General features: G+C 48.6%; 1 protein-coding gene across 8 annotated transcripts in view; it reads left to right on the forward strand.

Annotated features, from left to right (window-relative positions):
- Positions 1-2210: 2210 nt before the first annotated feature.
- DIP2A (disco interacting protein 2 homolog A) overlaps positions 2211-20761 on the forward strand; it is a gene marked incomplete at its 3' end in the record, with an annotated part of 91026 nt that continues 72475 nt past the window's right edge. For all 8 annotated transcript variants that reach the window (XM_079705432.1, XM_079705431.1, XM_079705428.1 and 5 more), the window contains exons 1-2: positions 2211-2554; positions 17969-18040. In XM_079705432.1, coding sequence (XP_079561558.1) covers positions 2464-2554; positions 17969-18040 — 163 coding nt within the window. In that variant the 5' untranslated portion in view covers positions 2211-2463. The remainder of the gene's footprint in view (positions 2555-17968; positions 18041-20761) is intronic.

Consider the following 20761-nt stretch of genomic DNA (forward strand, 5'->3'; position numbering starts at 1 on the left):
TTATAATCCAGCCCCACACAGACTTCCCTAGCTCCTGTAACGGGTCGAACTGTGTCCCTGCAAAAGATGCTTAAGTCCCAATCCCCCAGTACCTGTGAATGTAACCTTATTTGGAAATAGGGTCTTTACAGATAATCAAATTAAGATGAATTAATTAGGGTAGGTCCTAATCCAATGACTGGTGTCCTTAAAAACAGGGGATTTGGACACAGAAACAACACACACATATAGGGAGAAAGGCATGTCAACATGAAAGCAGAGATGGGCATGATGCATCTACAAGCCAAGTAGCACCAAAGATTGCCAGCAAACCACCAGAAGCTAGCAGACAGGGATGGAAGATCCTTCCTTCACAGCCCTGTAACCTTGTTCTGACTTCCAGCCCCCAGAACTGAGATAAATTTCTGTTAAGCCACCCAGTCTGTGGTACTTTGTTACTGCAGCCCTAGCAAACTAGTATGTTCTTTTGAGGGGGAGGGGGCTATAGTCCACCTGAATTATGCTGAGAAATAACCATAATTATATGCCTAGTGTCCAATAGGTTGGGGAAAGGAGTGCTCGGTGGGTAGGGAAAGGCGAGCCACATGGGCAGGCTCCAGAGGTTCAAGGCAGTCTTGGGGGTGGGGAGCGGTCAAAAGCTTGGAGGGTGTCTACCCAGATATGAGATCTCTTTGACATGTGTCATGGGCCCAGATTTCCCCAACCACGGCCCCAAACTTAGCATAGCAGAACTGCCTTGACTGGGTGTTTACCATCTTTGAGATACTAATTCTTGAGCCTGGCCTTGTCTTTATTGTCTCAGTGCAGGAGATGAGGCTTTTTTTGCAGGCAACCGAAGAGACTCCATGGCTTTCAGTGGTCTGTTGGTAGCCATCCACTGTCCATTATTTCTCTTAAGGGCGTCAGTAGTGTTAAGGAATAGCTACCCAGTCCCAGTACCCTTCCTTATAGCGAACATTTCCATCATACGTAAAAGGCTTCGAGGGTATTCATTTCACTTCTCTGGCTCACTCTTCTACACGGGTGGAAGGTTAACAATTAGATCCCCTTGTGCCAGGGGCTGAGTGTTCCACCCACAAGGGGTGAGTGATTCACCCCATCTTATCACCTGCCATCTAAACCCCAGGTACCAACTGTTGCAGGATGGTTTCTCCAGAAGCAGGTGGTGAGGGAGAGTTTGGGGTACAAGTTTATATGGCATCAACACCTGTGAAAGGAAGGGCAAGGAGACAGGGTTGAGCCTAGGAAGGAGAGGGCCATGCAGGCCCAGCTAAGCTGTAGGCAGCCTGTCGTGCTCCGGAGCAAGCACTGCTTCTCAGAGGCCTTCTGTGCTGGGCCCAATGGCCAGGCCGGCTCAGTCACCTCAAGAAGGATACGACCTAGGAAGGTGGCCCTCTGCGGACAAGGCGGGGGGCGGGTACTCGCGTCCACTACAGTCCCCCGTCGCACCTGGCAGATACCCTTCCCGCCGACACTGGGGATCAGCTCCCTCAGGATTCTCGGGGTGTGTGTGTGGGGGTCTCAGTTCAGTTCCACCAGCCCCCAAGTCTCCGGACGTCCTGTTCCCTCATGCCTGTCCTCGCACTTCCCAAGGTCACCCCACGGTCTGAAATGGCTGCTGGAGCTCCTTCCAAGGCTGTTCTGAAAAGCACATGGGCTAACACACACGTCACAGCGCGTCTACGAAGGACGTCCAAAGGTGCCCAGGGTGTCCAGCTAACTCCCGAGAGTCGTGAAAAGCCCCACGCATAAAGGCCCACGCGTGCTGGGGAGAAAGCGTGTGGACGCCCCCCGCCCGCCCCAGCACAAGCCCAGCGCACCCCGAAGCCTCAGCGTCCGCGCGGACACCAGACCAGGGCCTGCGGGGTCGCCGTGGACCGACGCCCGCCTGAGGCCCGCGACCCGAACACCGGGGGCGAGGGGCGTCTCGCGCCCACAACCCCAACACTGAGGTAACCGCGTTGAGAGGCGAGCCCGCGTTCCTGCCTGTCGACGATCCAAGCCCTCGGCGCAGAGCCTCTCGGGAGTGACGCTCTCCCCGCTCTCCCAATGGGAGCCCGGAGCGTCCTCGCCGCGTCCTCGCGGCCAATGGGAGCGAGCCTCTGGTGTTGCTGGGCGGGCCCGGCCTCCCACCTGGCAGGCGACTCGCCGCGCTCCCCTTCTCGCCCTTCCCGCCGCGCACGCGCGCTCCGTACAGGGTCGGCCGGGCGGTCAGGGGCGCGCGGGGCGGTGGCGGCGCCCGAGGAGCCGTCCGCGTTCGTCCCCGCTCCTCTGTGGAGCCGCCGGGGCCGCGCCCCTGCCTGCCGCCTGAGATTCCCCGGGGGCCGATGCGGGTCGCCGGGCAGAGCGGAGCGACGTAGCCGCCGCCAGTGCCGCCGCCTGGGCTCGGCGCGGCCCGACACCGACCCAGGCCCCGACCCCGCCCGGGTCGAGCCGGCCGACCGGCCGTCCTTCGGCGGGGCCATGGCCGAGCGCGGGTGCCCGCTGGAGGCGGTGCCGTTACCCGCCGAGGTGCGGGAGAGCCTGGCCGAGCTGGAGCTGGAGCTGTCGGAAGGTGAGCGGCCCGGCGCCTGGGACCCCCGCCCTGCCCTACTCCGACCCCCGCCCGACCCTCCGCGGGCCCGGGACCCCCGCCCGGCCCTCACACCCGAACCCCGACCTCCGTCCGACTTACGCCCGGCGCCCGGCGGGTGGCCGCGCTTTGGGTGGTTTGGCCTAAGGCGCGGGAACCTGGACGGGGATGACCGTTCTGTCCGAGCGGGCTGTCCCAGCCGAGGGCCGCGGGTCAGCGCCCTGGCAGCCGCAGCCCCGCGTGCCTCGGTTTCCTCCTCTGAGACGGGGTGGTCGCAGCACCTGCCTCTCGGCGCCCGTATGAGCCTAATGCCTTAGCAGGTGCAAAGTACTGAACACTTCGAACGAGGTTGTTAGCCCCTTTTAGGGAACTTTTAAAAATTAAAAAAGCATATTCAATAAGTGGTTGTTTGTTTAAAATAGACTGAATGATTAGGCCTCAGAGGCGTGGGTGGCGTTACCCCTCCGTCTGTTACCCCAAGGCTCGTATCCCAAACTCCGCGTGGCTTTCGTTGCACAGAGTTAGTTCTTGTCCGGGATCAGGGAGGCGTCGTAGCCCTTGAAGAGAAGCAACTAAATGCTTAACTGTTCTTGACACTTAAATGCGTTTTCAACTGTCAGCAGCCATTTTCTCCATAGTCTGAACCCAGTTCAAGTTTCGCTCCGGTTGGGGTAGTGACTGTCTAATAAATATGTCCCGGACTGTACTGACTGCTCACCAGCCTTCGGGAGGTAGGTTCCGTCGTTATCTTTGATTTACAGATAATACAGCATCTACACGCAACCGCTTTGAATTCAACATCCAAATTTTTAAACGTTCTGTGACATGTGGCTTTTTTTTTTTTTTAATGGAAGTGCAGTTGGAAAAGGGTGGATTTGAGAATTCTTGGTGATTAGCTGCTCCTGGAAAATCTGAAAAACTCAGATTAGGAATGGTTCTGACAGTACCTGCTGTCCTGAGTTTGTTATAGTTCTTCATCGAGGGAAAAATCATATAGATGCCGTTTAGATTTTACACAATTTCAAATGTTTTTGCAGATTGTTCCTAATTTCTGCTCCAGTGTATTAGTTATTTCCTCAGTTCCTTGTTGTTTTGTGGTTGAATGTTGAAGTTCTTTCTAGGAGTTGATGGTTAGATAAGATTGAGAGCTTCATGATTTGTGTGACAGAACACACATAAAGACAAGTACTTCAACAAAAGAAACGCTTCTCTCTTGAATCCTTTTATGCTGCTGTCATTTTAGACACATGTAGAGGATGTACGGTTGGGTGAAGGGTACAAGATTACGCATAGGTGGATAGGAGCCTGGAAACGTAGCTTAAGCTGGAAACGTAGCTTAAGCTGAGGAAGAAGACAGTGTAGAGGGGAAGGGACAGCAGAGTGCGGTGCAGCCAACGAGGCAGGAGCCCTGGCCTCTGTCCCACGCCCACACCGGTAAGGCTTTATTTACGTAATTAAAGGCAGGTGTTATTAATGAAGCACACTCCTAAAGCAACCAAAGCTCGTGTCATTGTCATTGTCATTTTTATGTTTTCATCAAGTAGAAGTAGAAAGTGGGTCTCCCTTTGCCCTACGTGCTGTGTCTCTCCCCCTCCCCCTCCCCCCACCCCCCACCGTTTGAGAGAAACTTAAGTTAGAATAAAGTCAAGTCGGAATAGGGTGCCTTCATGGCAGTCACATTAGCCTGAATGAGGAGTTGCTTAAAACTTCGAGCTGACGTCGTACGAGGCAGGTTGGAGGGAGGAGGGAGCTTAACACAGACTAAACGCTGCCCACGTAGAGACAGGGGTCAGTGTCAGATACCGGGGTAACCTGCAGAAGCCTGCACGATGTCCCCTCAGCCCGTACCCAGCCTTGACTAGTAGAAAATATGCCCCTGCCTTTATTCATAACTCGCACGTGGCCTTGTTCTCCAGCATCCTCACTGGATTCTCACTGATTGTTGAAATTGGGGTTCATCCTCAGGGATGGTTCTTGTCTTTGGATGCACTCATTTCTCCCCATAGAGCAGGTTTGTGGACTTGCTCATTCCAGAGGGAAATAGGCACAGCCGTGGTCTTGCTCCCTAGCTTTCCTGGCTGTTTTGCCCGTCTTGACTTAGGGGTCTTCTTCAAATGAAATTGAGGGCGACGGGTGGAGGCACACAGAGCCTCACTCTTCTTGGAGGCCCCCCCACCCCGTGAACATACTCAGAAGAATTCACGTATGTGGCTCCTCAAAGCATATCAGACTGTCTGTGGATGAAAATGAGGTTATTAGAGGTATAATCTTGATTTTTTTAAAAAGAATTAATTCCCAAACACTTGTGCTTTGCTTATTACTGTCTGAAATTACCTTCAATGTGCCTCACAGCTAACTTTGGTACTGTACAGTATCCTGGGGCTGTTGCTGCTGAACTGCTTTAAGAACGAGGATGACAGGGTGAACAGGTGGAGCGCAGGGGATCTTTAGGGCAGCGCGACTATTCCGTACAGTACAGTAATGGTAGATACAAGGCATTCTGCATTTGTCAAAGCCCAGAGATTGTACAACACGAAGAGTGCACCCTAATGGTAGCTGCCGACTTCAGTTATAATAACATATCAATTTTATTCATCAGTTAGAATGTATGTACCACAGTAATACAAGATGTAAACAGTAGGGGATGTGTGGGAAATCTCTGTTGTTTCAAATAAATTTTTTGTAAACCTGAAAACAAAAACCCACAAAAAACCAAGGGTGATGGTGTGAAGTTTGTTCTTTGTTTTAGTTGCCTGCAGAGGTTTAAAGAGGAAATTCCTACACAGTAGGTTACATTTGTCCCACTCCTGTTTTTTCATTCTGGTTAATAGGTCTATTCCGTAGCTTTAACTTTAGTCTGTTTCTTGTTTTCATGCAGTTTGATAGTGCAGGGGCTCCAGCCTGGATGGAGTCGACCAGAAAGGGGAAAAGCTCCATTTGTGGATGTAGAGGAAGGGACTTCTTTTCACAAAAAGTGTTTTTCCTCATTAAATGTCTTTAATTTCTAAAATTTGTGATATGTTGATAATTCTTAGTTTTCAAAATGACAGCCTGACACTGCCTTCACATCGATAAACATTTGTTGTGCTTCCTAAATATTCTGTGGTATACTAAAGTTCTCCTGTCCAAATTCCATTCATCTGTCAAAGCCCAGCCCAAGTGTCTCATGTGACCCTTTCCTGATCCTCTCTGATGAGGCTCCTTTCTCAGAATTCTCATCACCCTGCCCGCTCTTTTGGAGTTCTTGCCACCTTCTGTTTTTTGTGTTTGTTATTTATATATATTCATTCATTCAGTAATTATCGAGTACCTGCTGGGTGCTAGGTAATGTTTTGGCTGTAGTGGTCAGGTTTAGCTTTGTTTCTCCATTGATCATAAGGCTTTGCACAATGTTGTATTAAAATAGGAATGTAGATACACATTGCAGAGAAATGAAACAATTTAAAGGAAATGTAGGCTGGAGTGAGCATCCCTCCTACCTCTGGCGTTTTCCCAGACGTGGCCTGTGGTATCCATTTCCTGTGTTTTCTTCTAGAAATAATCTGCCAGTGGTTCCCATACAGTGGTTCACACACCTCCCGGGCTCCCTAAGACCGTTGCTGGGGGCCTATGAGGGAAAACTGTTTTTTTATAATAATACTAAGACGTCATTTCTGTTTTCCATGTTTGTACTGATGGTGCAGGAGCAGTGATGGATAAAACTACTGGTGCCTTGGCAGAAACTGTGAGGCAAGGGCCCCAAATCACACTGGCAGTCAGTGCATTCTTCACTACCTCCCCACTTGCAGTAGAAACAGTGCCACTTTGACTTAGACATATCCTTTCTTGCTGAAGCAGTAACAGTTAACTTTCTTAAATCTCAACCCTGAGTACTTGTTCTAGTCTCGTGAGGAATGGGAGGTGCACATAAAGCACGTCAGCCACACTGAGAGGTCCAGAGCCTGTGAACGGCTCTGTTGTGCAGTTTGAACTGCAGAACAAATGGGCCACGTTTGTTGTGGAGTGTGATTTTTACTTGAAAAAGTGAGTGACAGACAAGCTACAGTTATTCAGGGTCGGGTATTTGGTGGACGTTTTCTGAGAAGTGAAGAACAATTGTCAGAAGTTGTAGCCAATGATAATATTTGTGCTTTCAAGCAAAAATATAAAAATTTAAAACTTCTGTCTGCTACCATGAGCTTGACAGCCTCTCAGTACTTAAAGACTGTTTTTGATGGGATCAGTGGCAATATTAATGAATGTGAGTTATTGATATTATTTAGTGAAATGTGTCAACGTTAGGAAGAGCTGCGTAATTCTGTGAACCAGCATTTTCCCAATGAACGGTGTATCATGTTACAAATTCGTGCATGGGTAAAAGATCCATTCAAAGATATACCAATGGATTGCAACGAAAAGTTGCAGTACGAAAAGTTCATTGACAAGGTTTTAGATTCTACACTGCAACTGTCGTTTAAGAAACTACCACTTGCCTAGTTTTGGTGTGGTATCAAAGCAGAATGTCCACAGTGACCTGAAAAGGCTACTGAAATACTCCTCCCTTTTCAAACCCATGTGTGTGTGAGGCTTTGCTTCATAGACTTCATAGACAGGATTTGCTTCATAGACTTCAGCCACATATCCTGCAGCCAGCTGAATGCTGAAGCAGATACGAGAATCCACTTGTCTTCTAAAAAGCCAGATGTTAAGGACGCTTGTAAAAGTCAAGCAATACCTGTACTCACTAAATGCTTTGGAAATCTTTTTTTTTAATTTAAAATATTACTTATGTTAACATGGTAGGTTTATTATAAAATTTTTTAAGTTAATTAAATGTTAAAAAATTGCATAGTTTTAATTGCTAATATGGTAAACATTGATAACTCACAAAGAAACAACAGCTCTTTGGGGTCCTCAGTAATTTTTAAGAGTGTGAAGGGTTCTTGAGGGCAGTACCTTTGAGAACTACCAGACCACGTAACACTAACAGAGCTTTTAAGGAGATACCTAGATGTCAACAGGTATTTTTCTTTTACTTTGTGTAACATTTTTTTAGCTGTTGCCTGGCATAATGTGATTTCTGTTCATATTTTTAAGGGCAATCAGATGTTTCAATTTATAAAACATATGTTTGAAAATCTTTAAAAATTGTACTTACTGACTAGCTGCTTGTACGTCCATCCCCTTTACACAAAATCCATTATCATGATTCAGGTGTATTCCCTTTAAGAATGTTTTTCTTTCTATAGTAAATCATCCTAGTGCGTTGTCTTTTTAAAGAATTTTGATTTATAAATTTTTAAAAGAATATCAATACTAGGATTTCCATTAATATCGTAAAACTTTGCACATGTTGTTCATTGCCAACTCTCTGTACGTGTTGAATTCCTTCTTTCGTTTTAAGACTTAAGTTTAAACTTCACTTTCTCTTTGAAGCTCTGCCTTCCTCTGAGAACAGCCGCTCAAAGTTAGGTGCCTGCTCTTTTTGTCCCTTTAGCACTTACTGTGTCATTCTTACAGGATTTCTCCAATTCTGTGTTTATTGTTTGTTTGGCTTTTCTTTGCCACTTCATAAGGGGCAATTCCAGAGGAAGTCTGATCTGCCCATCGTCATGTCCTCAGCGCCTAGCACATTTTAGGCATTTTACTGAGCGCTTGCTGAATTAATAGAAGAGTGGCCCACGCATGGTGCTTATTCTCAGTTTTAAATCAAGAATCCTCCATAATTGGCTTGAATACTTAGCTTTTTGATAATAGTTTTTCAGATTCAGTGAAGCCCTGGGAGGACTGACCTGTGCCTCGGGGAGCCATTGAACCAGGATGTGGTCTTTGTTGCTCTGAACTCCTAGGAGGAAAAGAGGCTGAGATGAGTGCGCTGGGAGTCCGGCCCCGCTGGGTGGAGCTCCAAGACTCCAGCCTAATCCGGCGCCGCAGTGGCCGTGATCCCCCTGGGCCTCCCCTGCAGGGGTCCGGGTCCACACTGACCACAACTGAGGTCACGACTCCTGCCGCAGGAGTACAGCAGCTGCCGCATGCCTGGGAGGCTGTGACTCCCGACAGGGACCTTGGCTCAAGGACCCCACGTGGCCTGAAACTTTCCTAGGGCTGCCTGGAGTCTAGGACTTTTCCTGCCCGACCCGCCTGCCTTTCTTCTTCCTTCTGCAGTCACACCCGACAGCTCGCCAGCCTCCTCCGGGGCCCTCCCCATTTTCCCACCTAAATCTCTTCACATCTGATCCTGTCATGATGTGTGCTTCTTGGAGGACCTGAACTGCCTACAGGGTCACCGGTTTAGACCCGCGTTGGGAGGGCTGGTTTATTTGGTGTTCTGGTTTATGTGTGTGCCTCCCTCGTCGATGGTCTGCCCTTCGAGGTTGTACCGGGCACGTCGTTGGCGGTCAGCGTGTACTGAACTGAACTATTTGCTCTTCTCAGGACTCTCGTGGCCGTGGCCAGCTCTGGCTTAGCTGGCCATCGTGATGCTTCACGAGAGCAGGGGCCGAGCCCACCTTGCTCTCCTCGGCGTCCCAGGCATCAGAGCCGCTGAAGGATCGGCCGTGTCCATTGACCTGTTACACTTCGAGGCTCTGTCATAAAGAAAGGCGCCATTTGCTCTGTCCATTTGCCTTCTGTTAACGCCTGGCAGACAAAGGGAGGTTGGGCCCTTGGAGGGAACCTTAGACTGGGTCAGGAGGAGCCGTCCCTGTGTCCGGGGAGGGAGCACTCGCAGCTGGCTGGCCGGCTGGGCCGGGGCCGCAGAGGAGGGAGCCTGCTGAGTCACGGCGCGAGGGGCAGGCCCTGGGAGACGGGCCAGGAAGGCAGCCCGGGGCCGGCGGGCGGGTGTGCTGGGCCCTGGGCTTCTGCGCCAAGTGCGCTGAGGAGCCGCTGGAGCTCTTGCTGCTCTGACCACTGGTGCCCTTAAAGACTCCCTGGCTGCTGGGAGGAGGGAGAGTGAGCCAGAGGCCAGCTACCGGGCAGGCGCTGCGGGCAGCACGTGCTCGGATGCAGGGCGGCGGCTACGGGGCTGAGACGCGGCTGGATCTGAGGCGGGTCCGGAGCAGGACTGAGGGCATCGCTGTCACTGTCGCTGTCACTGGAGGATGGCCAGGAGTCAGGACTGAGCGCCAGGATTTGCTGCGTGTGCCCCACGAGATGGGAGGGGACGGGGAGGGCCGGGCTGAGGGAAAGCGTGGCTGCTCCTTTATTCGCAGAAGGGCTGGCGCGAACACACGGGCCGTGACGCGGGTGGGAGGCGGCCGCGTGGAGATGTTACAGGACGGAAGTTTCTACCCTCACAGACGTGCGTCCTCAGTGGGGGGAGCAGACGGCCCGATGAATAAAAACATGGAACATTCGATTTTTATTTATTGATTTATTATTTTTTTTTGCGGTACGCGGGCCTCTCACTGTTGTGGCCTCTCCCGTTGCGGAGCACGGGCTCCGGACGCGCAGGCTCAGCGGCCATGGCTCACGGGCCTAGCCGCTCAGCGGCATGTGGGATCTTCCCGGCCCGGGGCACGAACCCGTGTCCCCTGCGTCGGCAGGCGGACTCTCAACCACTGCGCCACCAGGGAAGCCCGGAACATTAGATTTTGATAAGTGTGTTGAGAGAAACCGGGAGGGAAGAGGGACGGGGAGCAAATGTTTGTAGACTGGGGGTGGGGAGGCTGCAGTTCTCACCAGGGTGGGCAAGGGAGGCCTCCCCGAGGAGGTTTGTTTGCGGGGAGGGCTCTGCAGGTGGGGAGGCCCCAGGGCAGGTGAGGACTGTCGCGCGCGCGCGCGTGTGTGTGTGTGTGTGCGCCGTGTCCCCACAATGAACTGATTGCCTAGGATGAGGCTGAGGGCAGAGAGTGGCGTGGTGAGTGAGGGTGGGCACCCCAGCCAGTCTGCTCCATCGTTCCACTGTGTTGGGATGACTTGGAGGGGCGCGCCTGCTACCCTGTGCAGTAAATGCTTCCTGCGTGACACACGGGCCAGGACGTGGGATGGAGAGGTGAGGGTCCTGTCTCCCTCTCGGCAGTCGCAGCACCTGGGGGAGAGCGACTGCCATCCTGCTCGGCACTGGCTGGTCTGGCCAGGCCCTTTCCTCGGCTGGCGGGCAGGAAGGAGCGGGTGTGTCAGGGCACAGTGCCCCCCTTCTGGGGACAGCTGCCTGGCACAGACCTCAGCCCAGGCGTGTGGGTCTGAGTCGTGCACTCGTGGCAGCCTCCTTGGTCATTCAGTTCCCTGCCCTCCTTTGACCTTCAGTCTCGCAAAGTGAGATCAATATACTTTCAGGACTTAGAGTCTGAAAAGAGACCAGGGCGGGGGCACTGCTCTGCTGGGGTGAAGAGTCCCCGTGGAGCGAGGGCCGGGGGTGGAGTCTCTGCCTGCCGAAGCGGCCCGCACCCCCATGGGGCATCCCCGCAGGTGTCATCGTCGGGCTCCAGGGTGAGTGCTCCGTCGTCTTAGTTGGAAAGTCCCAGAGACTTGGAATTTTGAAGACACATCTCTCTTTCATCTTTTAACTGACATGATATACACCCTTTAATATAAAATGAACGCCTGCAAAGCATTTGGTCACTCTGCTATGAGGCCAAGGAAAGTGGGGGAAGGAAGCAGGGTGATGGGAATGGGAAACGTACTGCTGGCACATCCTTAAGACGGACTCTTCCTGTAGCATTTTGTTTGCAGTGAGCTTGCTTCTGAGTGAGACCAGCATAATCCTTGTGGATCAGTCTTTATACCCTTAAGTTATCTAACATTTCTGGTGTTGTACTTTTGTATTAAAATGACTAGGAAGTTATGTACTATTTGGCAAAGAAAAACCTCTGTGGTCAGGGAAGGAAACACCTAAAAATTGTTACCTCTGTCATCTGTTGATGAAGAATCTTTTGGAGTGATGCCCCCCAAGGGCTCCCTTCCCACTTTCCACACAGGAAATGAATGGCTTGTGTTTTGAGAGTTCCTGGATTCTTGGGGCAGCACTTCAAGTAATCGCTGGGGGACAGTGATCACGCAGGGGTTTCCATTCAGACTTGGCTTTGTGTCATTCAGCCGTAAGGAAAGAATAGAAATCCTGTTCCTTCAGTCTACACTGACTATTTGTGATTTAAGACTACCATTTTGGAAACAGAGAAAGAACTTTTATTCTCTTTCAGACTTCAGAAATTTTCTACAGGGTCTTTGGTAAAGAACCTTTAAACAGAGTATCTGAAACATCAAAAGCCATGCTTATGCTTGTTGAAAACAGGCAACTCAAAAGAGCATGTCCTAGTAAGTTCCTCCATAATTCATGGGTTTGTGTCCTTAGGTTACCTCTAAAGATGAAGGAGGCTAAGGATTAGCCTTTTCAGGACACAGCTAGGAAACACTAAAACTAGGATTGTTTTGAAATGAAGGTCATAGAAATGTTATAGAAATAGAGATTCTCATCTCATCATCAGATAATCTTGGTGCTATGGACTGAACTGTGTCCCCCAAAATTCATATGTTGAAGCCCTAACCCCCAGTGTGACTATATTCCTTTAAGGAGGTGATTAAGGTTAAATGAGGTCCTAAGGGTGGGTCCCTAATCCCCTAGGAGCGGTGTCCTTATGAGAGAGAGAGAGACACGCACACACAGAGGAAAGACTACGTGAGGACCCAGGTGGGCGGTTGTCTGCACACGAAGAGAGAGGCCGCGGGAGGGACCAGCCCTTCTGCGACACTTGGATCTCAGACGTCCAGCCTCCAGAACCGTTGTTTAGACCACACAGCCTGTGGCATTTTGGTATAGCAGCCCGAGCAGACCAAGACCCTCAGCGTGTCATCCTGTCTTTCAGCAACCTTCAGCAGACTTGAGTAAAAAGGCTCATGACCTAGTGGGGCTGACAGACACGTAAACTGGCAGCATGGTAAAGCGTGTGCAAGACCCAGTCGGCGCTAAAAGGGGAGTGATCGTCAGGACTGGGCAAGTAGGGAATAAAGTTTCTTCCAGCTTTGTTTTGAAGGCACGTGTGAAGAGCATGGAGCAGGAGAACACGGAAGAACGTGCTGGACAAAGGATGAGCCAGAGCTGAGTGAGCTGGGCGTCCCGACGGTGTCCCCCTGGCCGGTGGTGGGAGAGCAGGTTGGAAGGACGGGGCTCGCTCACGGGAGGATTTATGCATGCCAGAGAGGAATTTGGACCGGACTCTGGAGTCTAGACCGGTGTTGGAACAAACTCACATGCTGCCTACAGCCAGGTGGATGTTGTGGATGTGAGGTGACAGGCACAGTAGAACTTTCTGTGGTGGTGGAAATGTTTTGTGCTGTCCGGTGTGGTAGCCACTGGCCACTTGTGGCATTAAACACTTGAAATGTGGCTAGTGGGCCTGGGGAACTAAGTAGTCATTTAATTTACTTTTAATTAATGAAAATTTAAATAGACACATATGGCTAGTGGCTGTTGTATTGGACAACACAGCAAAGTGTATGGTCTGCTAAGGGCATTGTATTAAAAAAGAGTAATGCCATCAATGTATACCTTATGCAGTCTTCTACCCCAGCTCTCAACAGTGGGAGAAGATTAAAATGAGTGTGTGCGTTCAAGAACCCACAAAATCTTGAAAAGAGAGATGGCCAATTTTCTGTTTTTGAAAAAGGGCTAAGGGAGTGGTTACCCTTGGGTGCTTTATTTTAAGCAGGTCTTCCTTAATAAATGATGGAGCCGGCAGGGTTTTAAGGTATTAAGCAGCAATTGAAATTTTCCCGTGTGATCTCTGTCTGTCTCTCTTTACTTCTCTCTCTCGCAGATTTAGAATGATTTTTCTGGTGGCGTGTAGAGAGTGGTTTGGATGAGTGTGACATTGGGAGCAGAAACATTACAGAGCATGTTGCCGTGCTCCAGGGCAGGAGGCCGTGCTGGCCTGGGTGGAGGCTGAGCCAGAGGGCTGGGGAGAATGCTCTGAAATAGAAGCAGCAGCCTTGGTGTGAAGAGGTGCACGTCGGAGGATGACTCCTCATCTGGGGGCTCGAGGATGACTCCCAAGTTTCTAAAATGAATGCCGGGGAGATGATGGGTCTCTTCACTGAAGATGTGGGACACAGAAAGAACACGTCTGCTTCATACCTGTTGAGCCTGAGGTGCCTCTGGGAGATCCAAGGGATGGTGTCCAGGGAACATTTGGATGTGTAGGACTGGCACTTTTAGAAAGGGCTAGTCTGGAAGTAGAAATTTGAAAGTCATTGGTACAACAATTGCCCCGTATGGAGAACTGAGAGATGCAAAGAAGGCCTGGGACAAACCTCGAGGAACTCAAACCCCAGAGGGAAAGGCAGAGCGAGGAGGTCACAGGGGAGACGGAAGAAGGAAGGCACCACAGCAGGAGCAGAAGCAGGGGGTGGGCCTCTGTGCCCTGAGGCCGGAGAGGGTTTCTAGCCAGGGAGCACTTACTTGGGGTGGAGGATTTTCTAGGTCAATATGCATGACCAGTCATCAGGTGAAGATGACTCTCCTTCCCTAGGTGTCACGGAAATGGTAGCAGTTTTTAAAATTGAAAGGAAATTGACAGCAGTCTAGATTCTGGAAAGTCAGAAAGGTCGGTCGGCACAGTGAGCAAGGTCGGGGCGGGAGTGGGGAGGCAGGGCTGAGGCGGGGGAGCCTCTGCGCTGGGGAGGACAGGGTGCCTTTTTCAGTGGCTTCCAGAGTCTGCCACGCCACTCCATTGGGAGGGAGGGGTGCCCAGAGGGCAGGCCCGCCTCTGCCTCAGCAGCACAGTTTCTCACTCACATCCCTCAAAAGAGTTCGCTCGAGTGGAAGCTGTGCAGCTGAAACGTTGGGAAACGCTGGAGGGGATGATATTTAAGTTCTCCTTTCAGTTGCAAGAGGGTTCTGCGTTCTGGTCGTGAGCATCCAATGTGAATCATACCATAGTGTTGTTTTATCTCATCAAGGGCTGTTTAAAAGCAGCCTGCACGTGGCTGTTTATAGGGGCTTTCTTCATAATTACCCAAACTTGGAAGCAACCGAGATGGATGTCCTTCAGTAGTTGAATGGATAAATAAACTGGTACATTGAGACAATGGAATATTATTTAGCACTAAAAAGAAATGAGTTATCCAGCCAAGAAAAGGCACGGAACAATCTCAAATGCACGTTACTCAGTGAAAGAAATCAATCTGAAAAGGCTACTGATTCCTACTATTCTGGAAAACTATGGAGACAGTAAAAGAGATCAGTGGTTTCCAGGGGTTCAAGGGTTCCGGGGGTGGGGAGAGGGGTGAATAGGCAGAGCACAGAGGATGTTTAGGGCAGCGACATACTCTGTATTTCATGATAGAAATGATCGATACACGTCACTACACGGTGGTCCAAGCCCACGGAACGTATGACAGCAAGAGCGAACCACATGGGCTTCGGGTGATGATGACATGTCAGCGTAGCTCATCGTCTGTGACAGATGCAGCACTCTGGTGGCAGATGTTGATATTGGGGGAGGCTGTGCATGTGGGGGGCAGGGGATGGATGGGAACTCTCTGTGCCTTGCCCTCAGTTTTGCTTGTGACCCTTTAACTGCTCTAAAAAAAAGTAAAATAAAGCAAAAGAGAGAAGGAAAAAAAAAAAACCTGGAAAATAAATCTACAAGCCCAGGTGGTTTCACTGACAAAATTTATCAAACATTTAAAAAAGAAATAACACCAGTTTTACATAGTCTCTCTCACGTGTATTTTAACTTTTAATTTTGGAATAATTTTAATCTCATAAGAAATTGCAAAAATAGTCCATAGAATTCATTCAGTTTCCCACAATAGCATCTTATATAGCTATAGTACATTATCAAACCATATTCCATATATTCTTAATTATAAAAGATTGTATGATTATTGTGTTAAAAGATTTAACGAGTTCAAAAGTGCATGAAGTAAAAAGCGAAATCTAACACCCACCCCAAGCCAAATAAATAAATCTCTTCCTAGGGGTAACCACTGCTAATAATTTGTTGGGTACCCCTCCAGACATATTGTGCACATACAGAAATATATATACCTACATGCATGTGAATATAGTTTTATTTATTTATTTTTATCAGAATTACATCATTTTGTATGTACATTGTTTTTCAGCTTGCTGTTTTTACTCAGTAGGATATCATGGATCCCGTGTAAGTGATACCCACCCCTTCCCCCCCGCCCCAAGTACCAGAGTATTTTTTAGGACTCACAGTATCCTGTAGTAGTGATGTATGGCAGCACATTCACTTCTTCCTACTTGTTTTCATGGACAGTTAGGTTTTCTCACATACTTTGCTGTTACGTGTAATGTGCACCGCCTGTCCTCGTTCCCGTGACCTTAAGGAGTTATTGAGTGCCTTCGAGAATAGGTCTTTAGAAATTGTGTTGCTAAGGTAGAGACATGATGATAGCCTTCGGGGTTTTGCCTTTATAATCCGAAGTGAATTTGGTTTGTGGCCCGAGCCACACATCGTGCCCCTGCCTGGAGCATTCGTGAGAGCAGCTGCCCACAGGCCACCAGAGAGGCACCTTCTGCAGATGGCCTGGTGTGTTTCCAAAATCGCCCTGGGGCCTGGGTGCCCACCCAGGCGAGACCTCCACTGTGTCTGGGATTCCCTCTGGCTGGTGGTCAGGGTCATCCCGTTTCTGTGCAGCAGATCGAGGAGCTTGCTCTGCTGTTTGTCTCTCTCTAGTGTTTACCGAACCTGGGGTCAGAAATCTTGGATGTGAGTCCCTTTATTTGTTCATTAGTTTTGCCCTGGGGTCTGTTTTGGATTCCATTTTGCTGTCTGTGGCTGGAAGCTTTGCATTCAGAGGCATGTCAGGTTGGTGTCTACATTGGATACTTGAAAATATGCTAACTGGTTACACGTGAAAATGTGTAGCTGGTTATATTCAGTTGGTTTGGACAGCTTTCAGGATATCACGAGCACCAAACTGGGAGTTGGCGCGTTTCCTTTCTGAATGCTCCTTGGTACCTTCACCATGTAAGCGTTCATTTGAAATGGGGACACGAGAAGAGACAGTTTCTAGGAAATGAGTACTTAATTTTAAAATATCCTGAGATTGGAATTGACATATACACACTACCATATATGAAATAGCTAACTAACAAGAAACTGCCGTATACCACAGGGAACCTTATTCAATACTCTGTAATGACCTATATGGAAATAGAATCTAAAAAAGAGTGGATATACGTATATGTGTAACTGATTCTCTTTGCTGTACAGCAGAAACTAACACAACATTGTAAATAACTATACTCCAATAAAAATTAATTTAAAAAAAATTGAGGGCTTCCCTGGTGGCACAGTGGTTGGGAGTCCGCCTGCCAATGCAGGGGACATGGGTTCGTGCCCCGGTCTGGGAGGATCCCACATGCCGCGGAGCGGCTAGGCCTGTGAGCCATGGCTCCTGAGCCTGCGCCTCCGGAGCCTGTGCTCCGCCATGGGAGAGGCCACAACAGTGAGAGGCCCGCGTACCGCAAAAAAAAAAAAAAAAAAAAGGCCCACAAGGCAGTAGAATAGTTTTGTGTGGGGTTGGTGGGGGGTCAGGTGCAGACCAGGGCCGAGTCAAAGGGTGTCGGTGGCAACCGGGAGCAGCTCTGTGGGCGCCCGACTGGGTGTGCAGTCCTCAAAGCGGAGGCTCTGTGCAGTGGCCTCACCACTTTGCCTGTTTGTTTGGGGTGGGTGGGCGGGGGCAGGGGCAGGGGCAGGAGGGGCGTGGAGGGGGTGCCAGGAGGGCTTGCAGAGCGCTGGAAGACTTCTGTTGAAGACCACTCACCCAACGTGCAGGGGACTCGTGGACACTGTGATACAGACGTCTGGTCAAAATAAAGTCTCCCACACATGCTGGATCTGCCCTGAGCACTCCGAGTTATCCAGGAAACCAGCCGGTGTGCTTAGACTGAGAAGTGTTTCCCTGCAGACACATTTCCTGCCCTGTTTCTTGGTAGGTTAATTCATGTTTAGGCTGTTCTTCTTTATGTCCTGTTCCCCGAGTGCTGGCCCAGGGACACCCCGTGGCCTGCGAGGGTTGGTTTCCTGTGGTTCCCTTATATCAGTACTTCCACAGTTTGAACCTGCACAGAGTCACCTAGGGATCTTGGTAAAATGCAGATTCAGATTCTGTCAGTCTGGGGTGTGGCCTCGGAGTCTGCAGTTTTGACTCTTTTCTAGAATGTCATGTGACTGGAATAATTTAGCATGTAGCCTTTGGAGTCTGGCTTCTGTCACTTAGCAATATGCGTGTAAGATGCACCCAGATTGTTGTCTGTCAATAGCTTGTTCCTTTTTACTGCTGAGTAGCATTCCATTGTGTGGATGCATCATGCTTTCTTTATCCAATCACCAGTTGAAGGACCTAAGTGTTTCCAGTTTTTCCATTATGAATGAATTTTTAATTAAAAAATTCTGGGAACTTCAGAAGAAATGTAATTCTGTTTTTCCATTGTTCTTTTAGGTGACATCACTCAAAAAGGATATGAAAAGAAAAGGGGAAAGCTGCTTGCACGTTATGTACCGCTCACTCAAGGTAAGCTCAGCACGCGTCTCATAAAACTGATTTAAAATTTGATTTTAGAGATTGACGTTGGTAGTTTCATATTTTATTGAGAAGGCCTGGGCAAATAACGTGTCTACTATTAAATTATAAAATCCAAAGGCATAGAGTATAATTTATATCTCTGGTTTGGTGTAGATTTCATTCCCAAATAGGATTTCTTTTATTTTTATGATCATAGACCATGATTATTTTTATGATTTTAGTAAGGAACATTTCCTTAGGTTTGGAACAAATATTATAAAGATGTCAGTTCTTCCCACCTTAGATTGATCTGTAGAGTGCACATTCAGTGTTTCAACAGAGTTGTTGGGGGTGGAATTTAACAAGCTAATTTTAAAATTTATATACAAGTTTGGGACTTCCCTGGTAGGCCAGTGGTTAAGACTCTGCCCTTCCATTCCAGGGGGCACGGGTTCGATCCCTGGTCAGGGAACTAAGACCCCATGTGCCGTATGTGGCACAGCCAAAAAAAAAAAAAAAAAAAAGAAAGGTTTATTAAAAAAAATGTATATAAAAGTTTAAAGGGCCAAGGGATTCAAAATATGATAAAAAAAAAAAAAAAAGAAGAATGAGGTGGAAGGATTTGCTGATTAGGATACGAAGAGTTAATATCAAGCCGTCGTCATTAAGACAGCCTGGTTTGGCACAAGGGAAGACAGCTAGGTTAGCAGAACGTGGGCCCAGACGGACACGCACCACCGTGGAGACCAGGCGTACGGTGGAGGTAGTGTTGCCGCTCCCAGTGCTGGCACAGTTCCTTAAGACACAGAAACCAGATAGTAAGAGCCTAAATGAGAAAGGCAAAAATTATAGCACCTTTGGAAGATCACACAGGAAAACTGTCACCATCTCTAAATAGGAGGGATTTCTCAAGTCCCTAAAGGTACCAATAAGCAGCAACTGTAAAGGAAAAAATTGATAAATCGGGGTGTGTTAAAATTAAGAATTTTATTTTATCACAAGTCCCCATAAAGAGATTAAAGACAAGTCACAGTGTGGGAGGAGATAATCCTGGCACAAATAACAGGAAAAGGACTAGTTTTCCGGGCCTGTAAAGCAGCAGTGTCAGCAGAGCCCTTTGCGATAGTGGGAATGGTCTGTAGCTCCACAGTCCGGTACACTGACCACTTGCCACGTGTGGCTCCTGAGCACTTGAAGTGTGGTAGTGTGACTGAGAGACTGAATTTTTAACTTAATTTTAATTAATTTAAACTTTAAAGAGCCAGAAGGTCCCCCAACATGATTTTTTAAAAAGCCCAGTAGGAAAATGGGTTAAAGACTTGAGTAAGTATTTTATTGGAGGAAACCCTAGTAGCCAGCAAGCAAACGAAAAGATACTCACCTAAGCTTGGTAGGAGTCAGAGAGATGCACGTTAAACCATGACCCACCTGGGGTTGTTGGAGAGGATTCCGACGGGTATGCACAGCTCGTGGGACCTGGCAGAGTTGAAGATGTGCAGAGGCAGCTGGTGGCTCTCCTTCAGGGACACGCACGCCCTGGAGAAACTCTGGATGCCTGCACCTTGTCCTTGTTCTGTGCACAAGAGTGTTCACTGTTTTCCCTCAACTGCCAAGTGCTCAAACGTCCATCAGCAGGATGCATACGTGTGTCAGCAAGGATGAATCTCATAAACATAACGGGGAGTGAAAAAACGATTACACGGGAATATGGCCTGTAAAACTAAAAAACCCACCAAACTGCCACTTCTCAAACCTTTTTGTAGCTGGTAAAGAAAGAGGGGGAGGGAAGTGGTCTTCCCTGAAGTGAGTGTGGCATTTCCGTGTGTGTGGAGTGAGATTGGAGGGGGCCACAAGGAACTCTAAGGCACATGAGTGTTTATTTCTTAACTGCTGCAGTTGTTATGTTGAGTTTTTTTCTGTATAATAATTTTTGAACTGAATACATGCTTTATTCTGCCTGTGTCGGTATGATATATTTTACAATAAATCAGTAACAAGAAAAATACTGAGGAGGTGCTTTATGTACTGACATTCATCCATCCAAAATAAAGCAAAAACAAGTAAAATTGAGTACAATTGGAGGAAACTATTAAAGAAAACATCTTGAAGCCCATTTGCCAGGCATCAACAGCAGCTGTCCAACGAGGCGTTCATGTGCCATTGTACTTCCCTTCCTCAGGGGCAGCCGTGCCCGCCATGCCACTCCCAGGCCCTCCGTCGGGGTGGCCATTGCCTGTGCAGCGTCACAGACAGACAAGGCAGGCGAGTGTTAGCACAGCATGCCATCCTTGCACAGGTGCTGTTAGTTTATACCTTGAAAACCTAGGTGACTCCTTACTTAGCTATTAGAATTAGTAAGAGCTTTGGTTTGATAGAAGACAGATATGCAAGAATCAATAACTTTTCTCTGGCAATATTTCTGTTTATAAAACAACTCACATTCGTAATGGCAATAAACTATCAAATGTTTTTAATACATTTAGCAAGAAAGCCACAGGACCTATGTTAGGATCATGCAGTCCATTTGAAAGAAATAACCGAGACCCTAAAATATGAAGAAATATACCAATATCCTAAATGGAAAAATTTAATATTATAAAAGTAGTAGTTTCCAAATTAATGTGTGAACAAAATGTAGTCCATTCTGAATACCAGTGGCTGATTTTTTTTTTTCCCGAAACCTGGCATTGGAAGTAATAACCCACTTGAAGGAGAAAAGTTCTTCAAGTA

Source organism: Hyperoodon ampullatus, assembly GCF_949752795.1.
Source record: "Hyperoodon ampullatus genome assembly, chromosome: 5".
NCBI lineage: Eukaryota > Metazoa > Chordata > Mammalia > Artiodactyla > Ziphiidae > Hyperoodon > Hyperoodon ampullatus.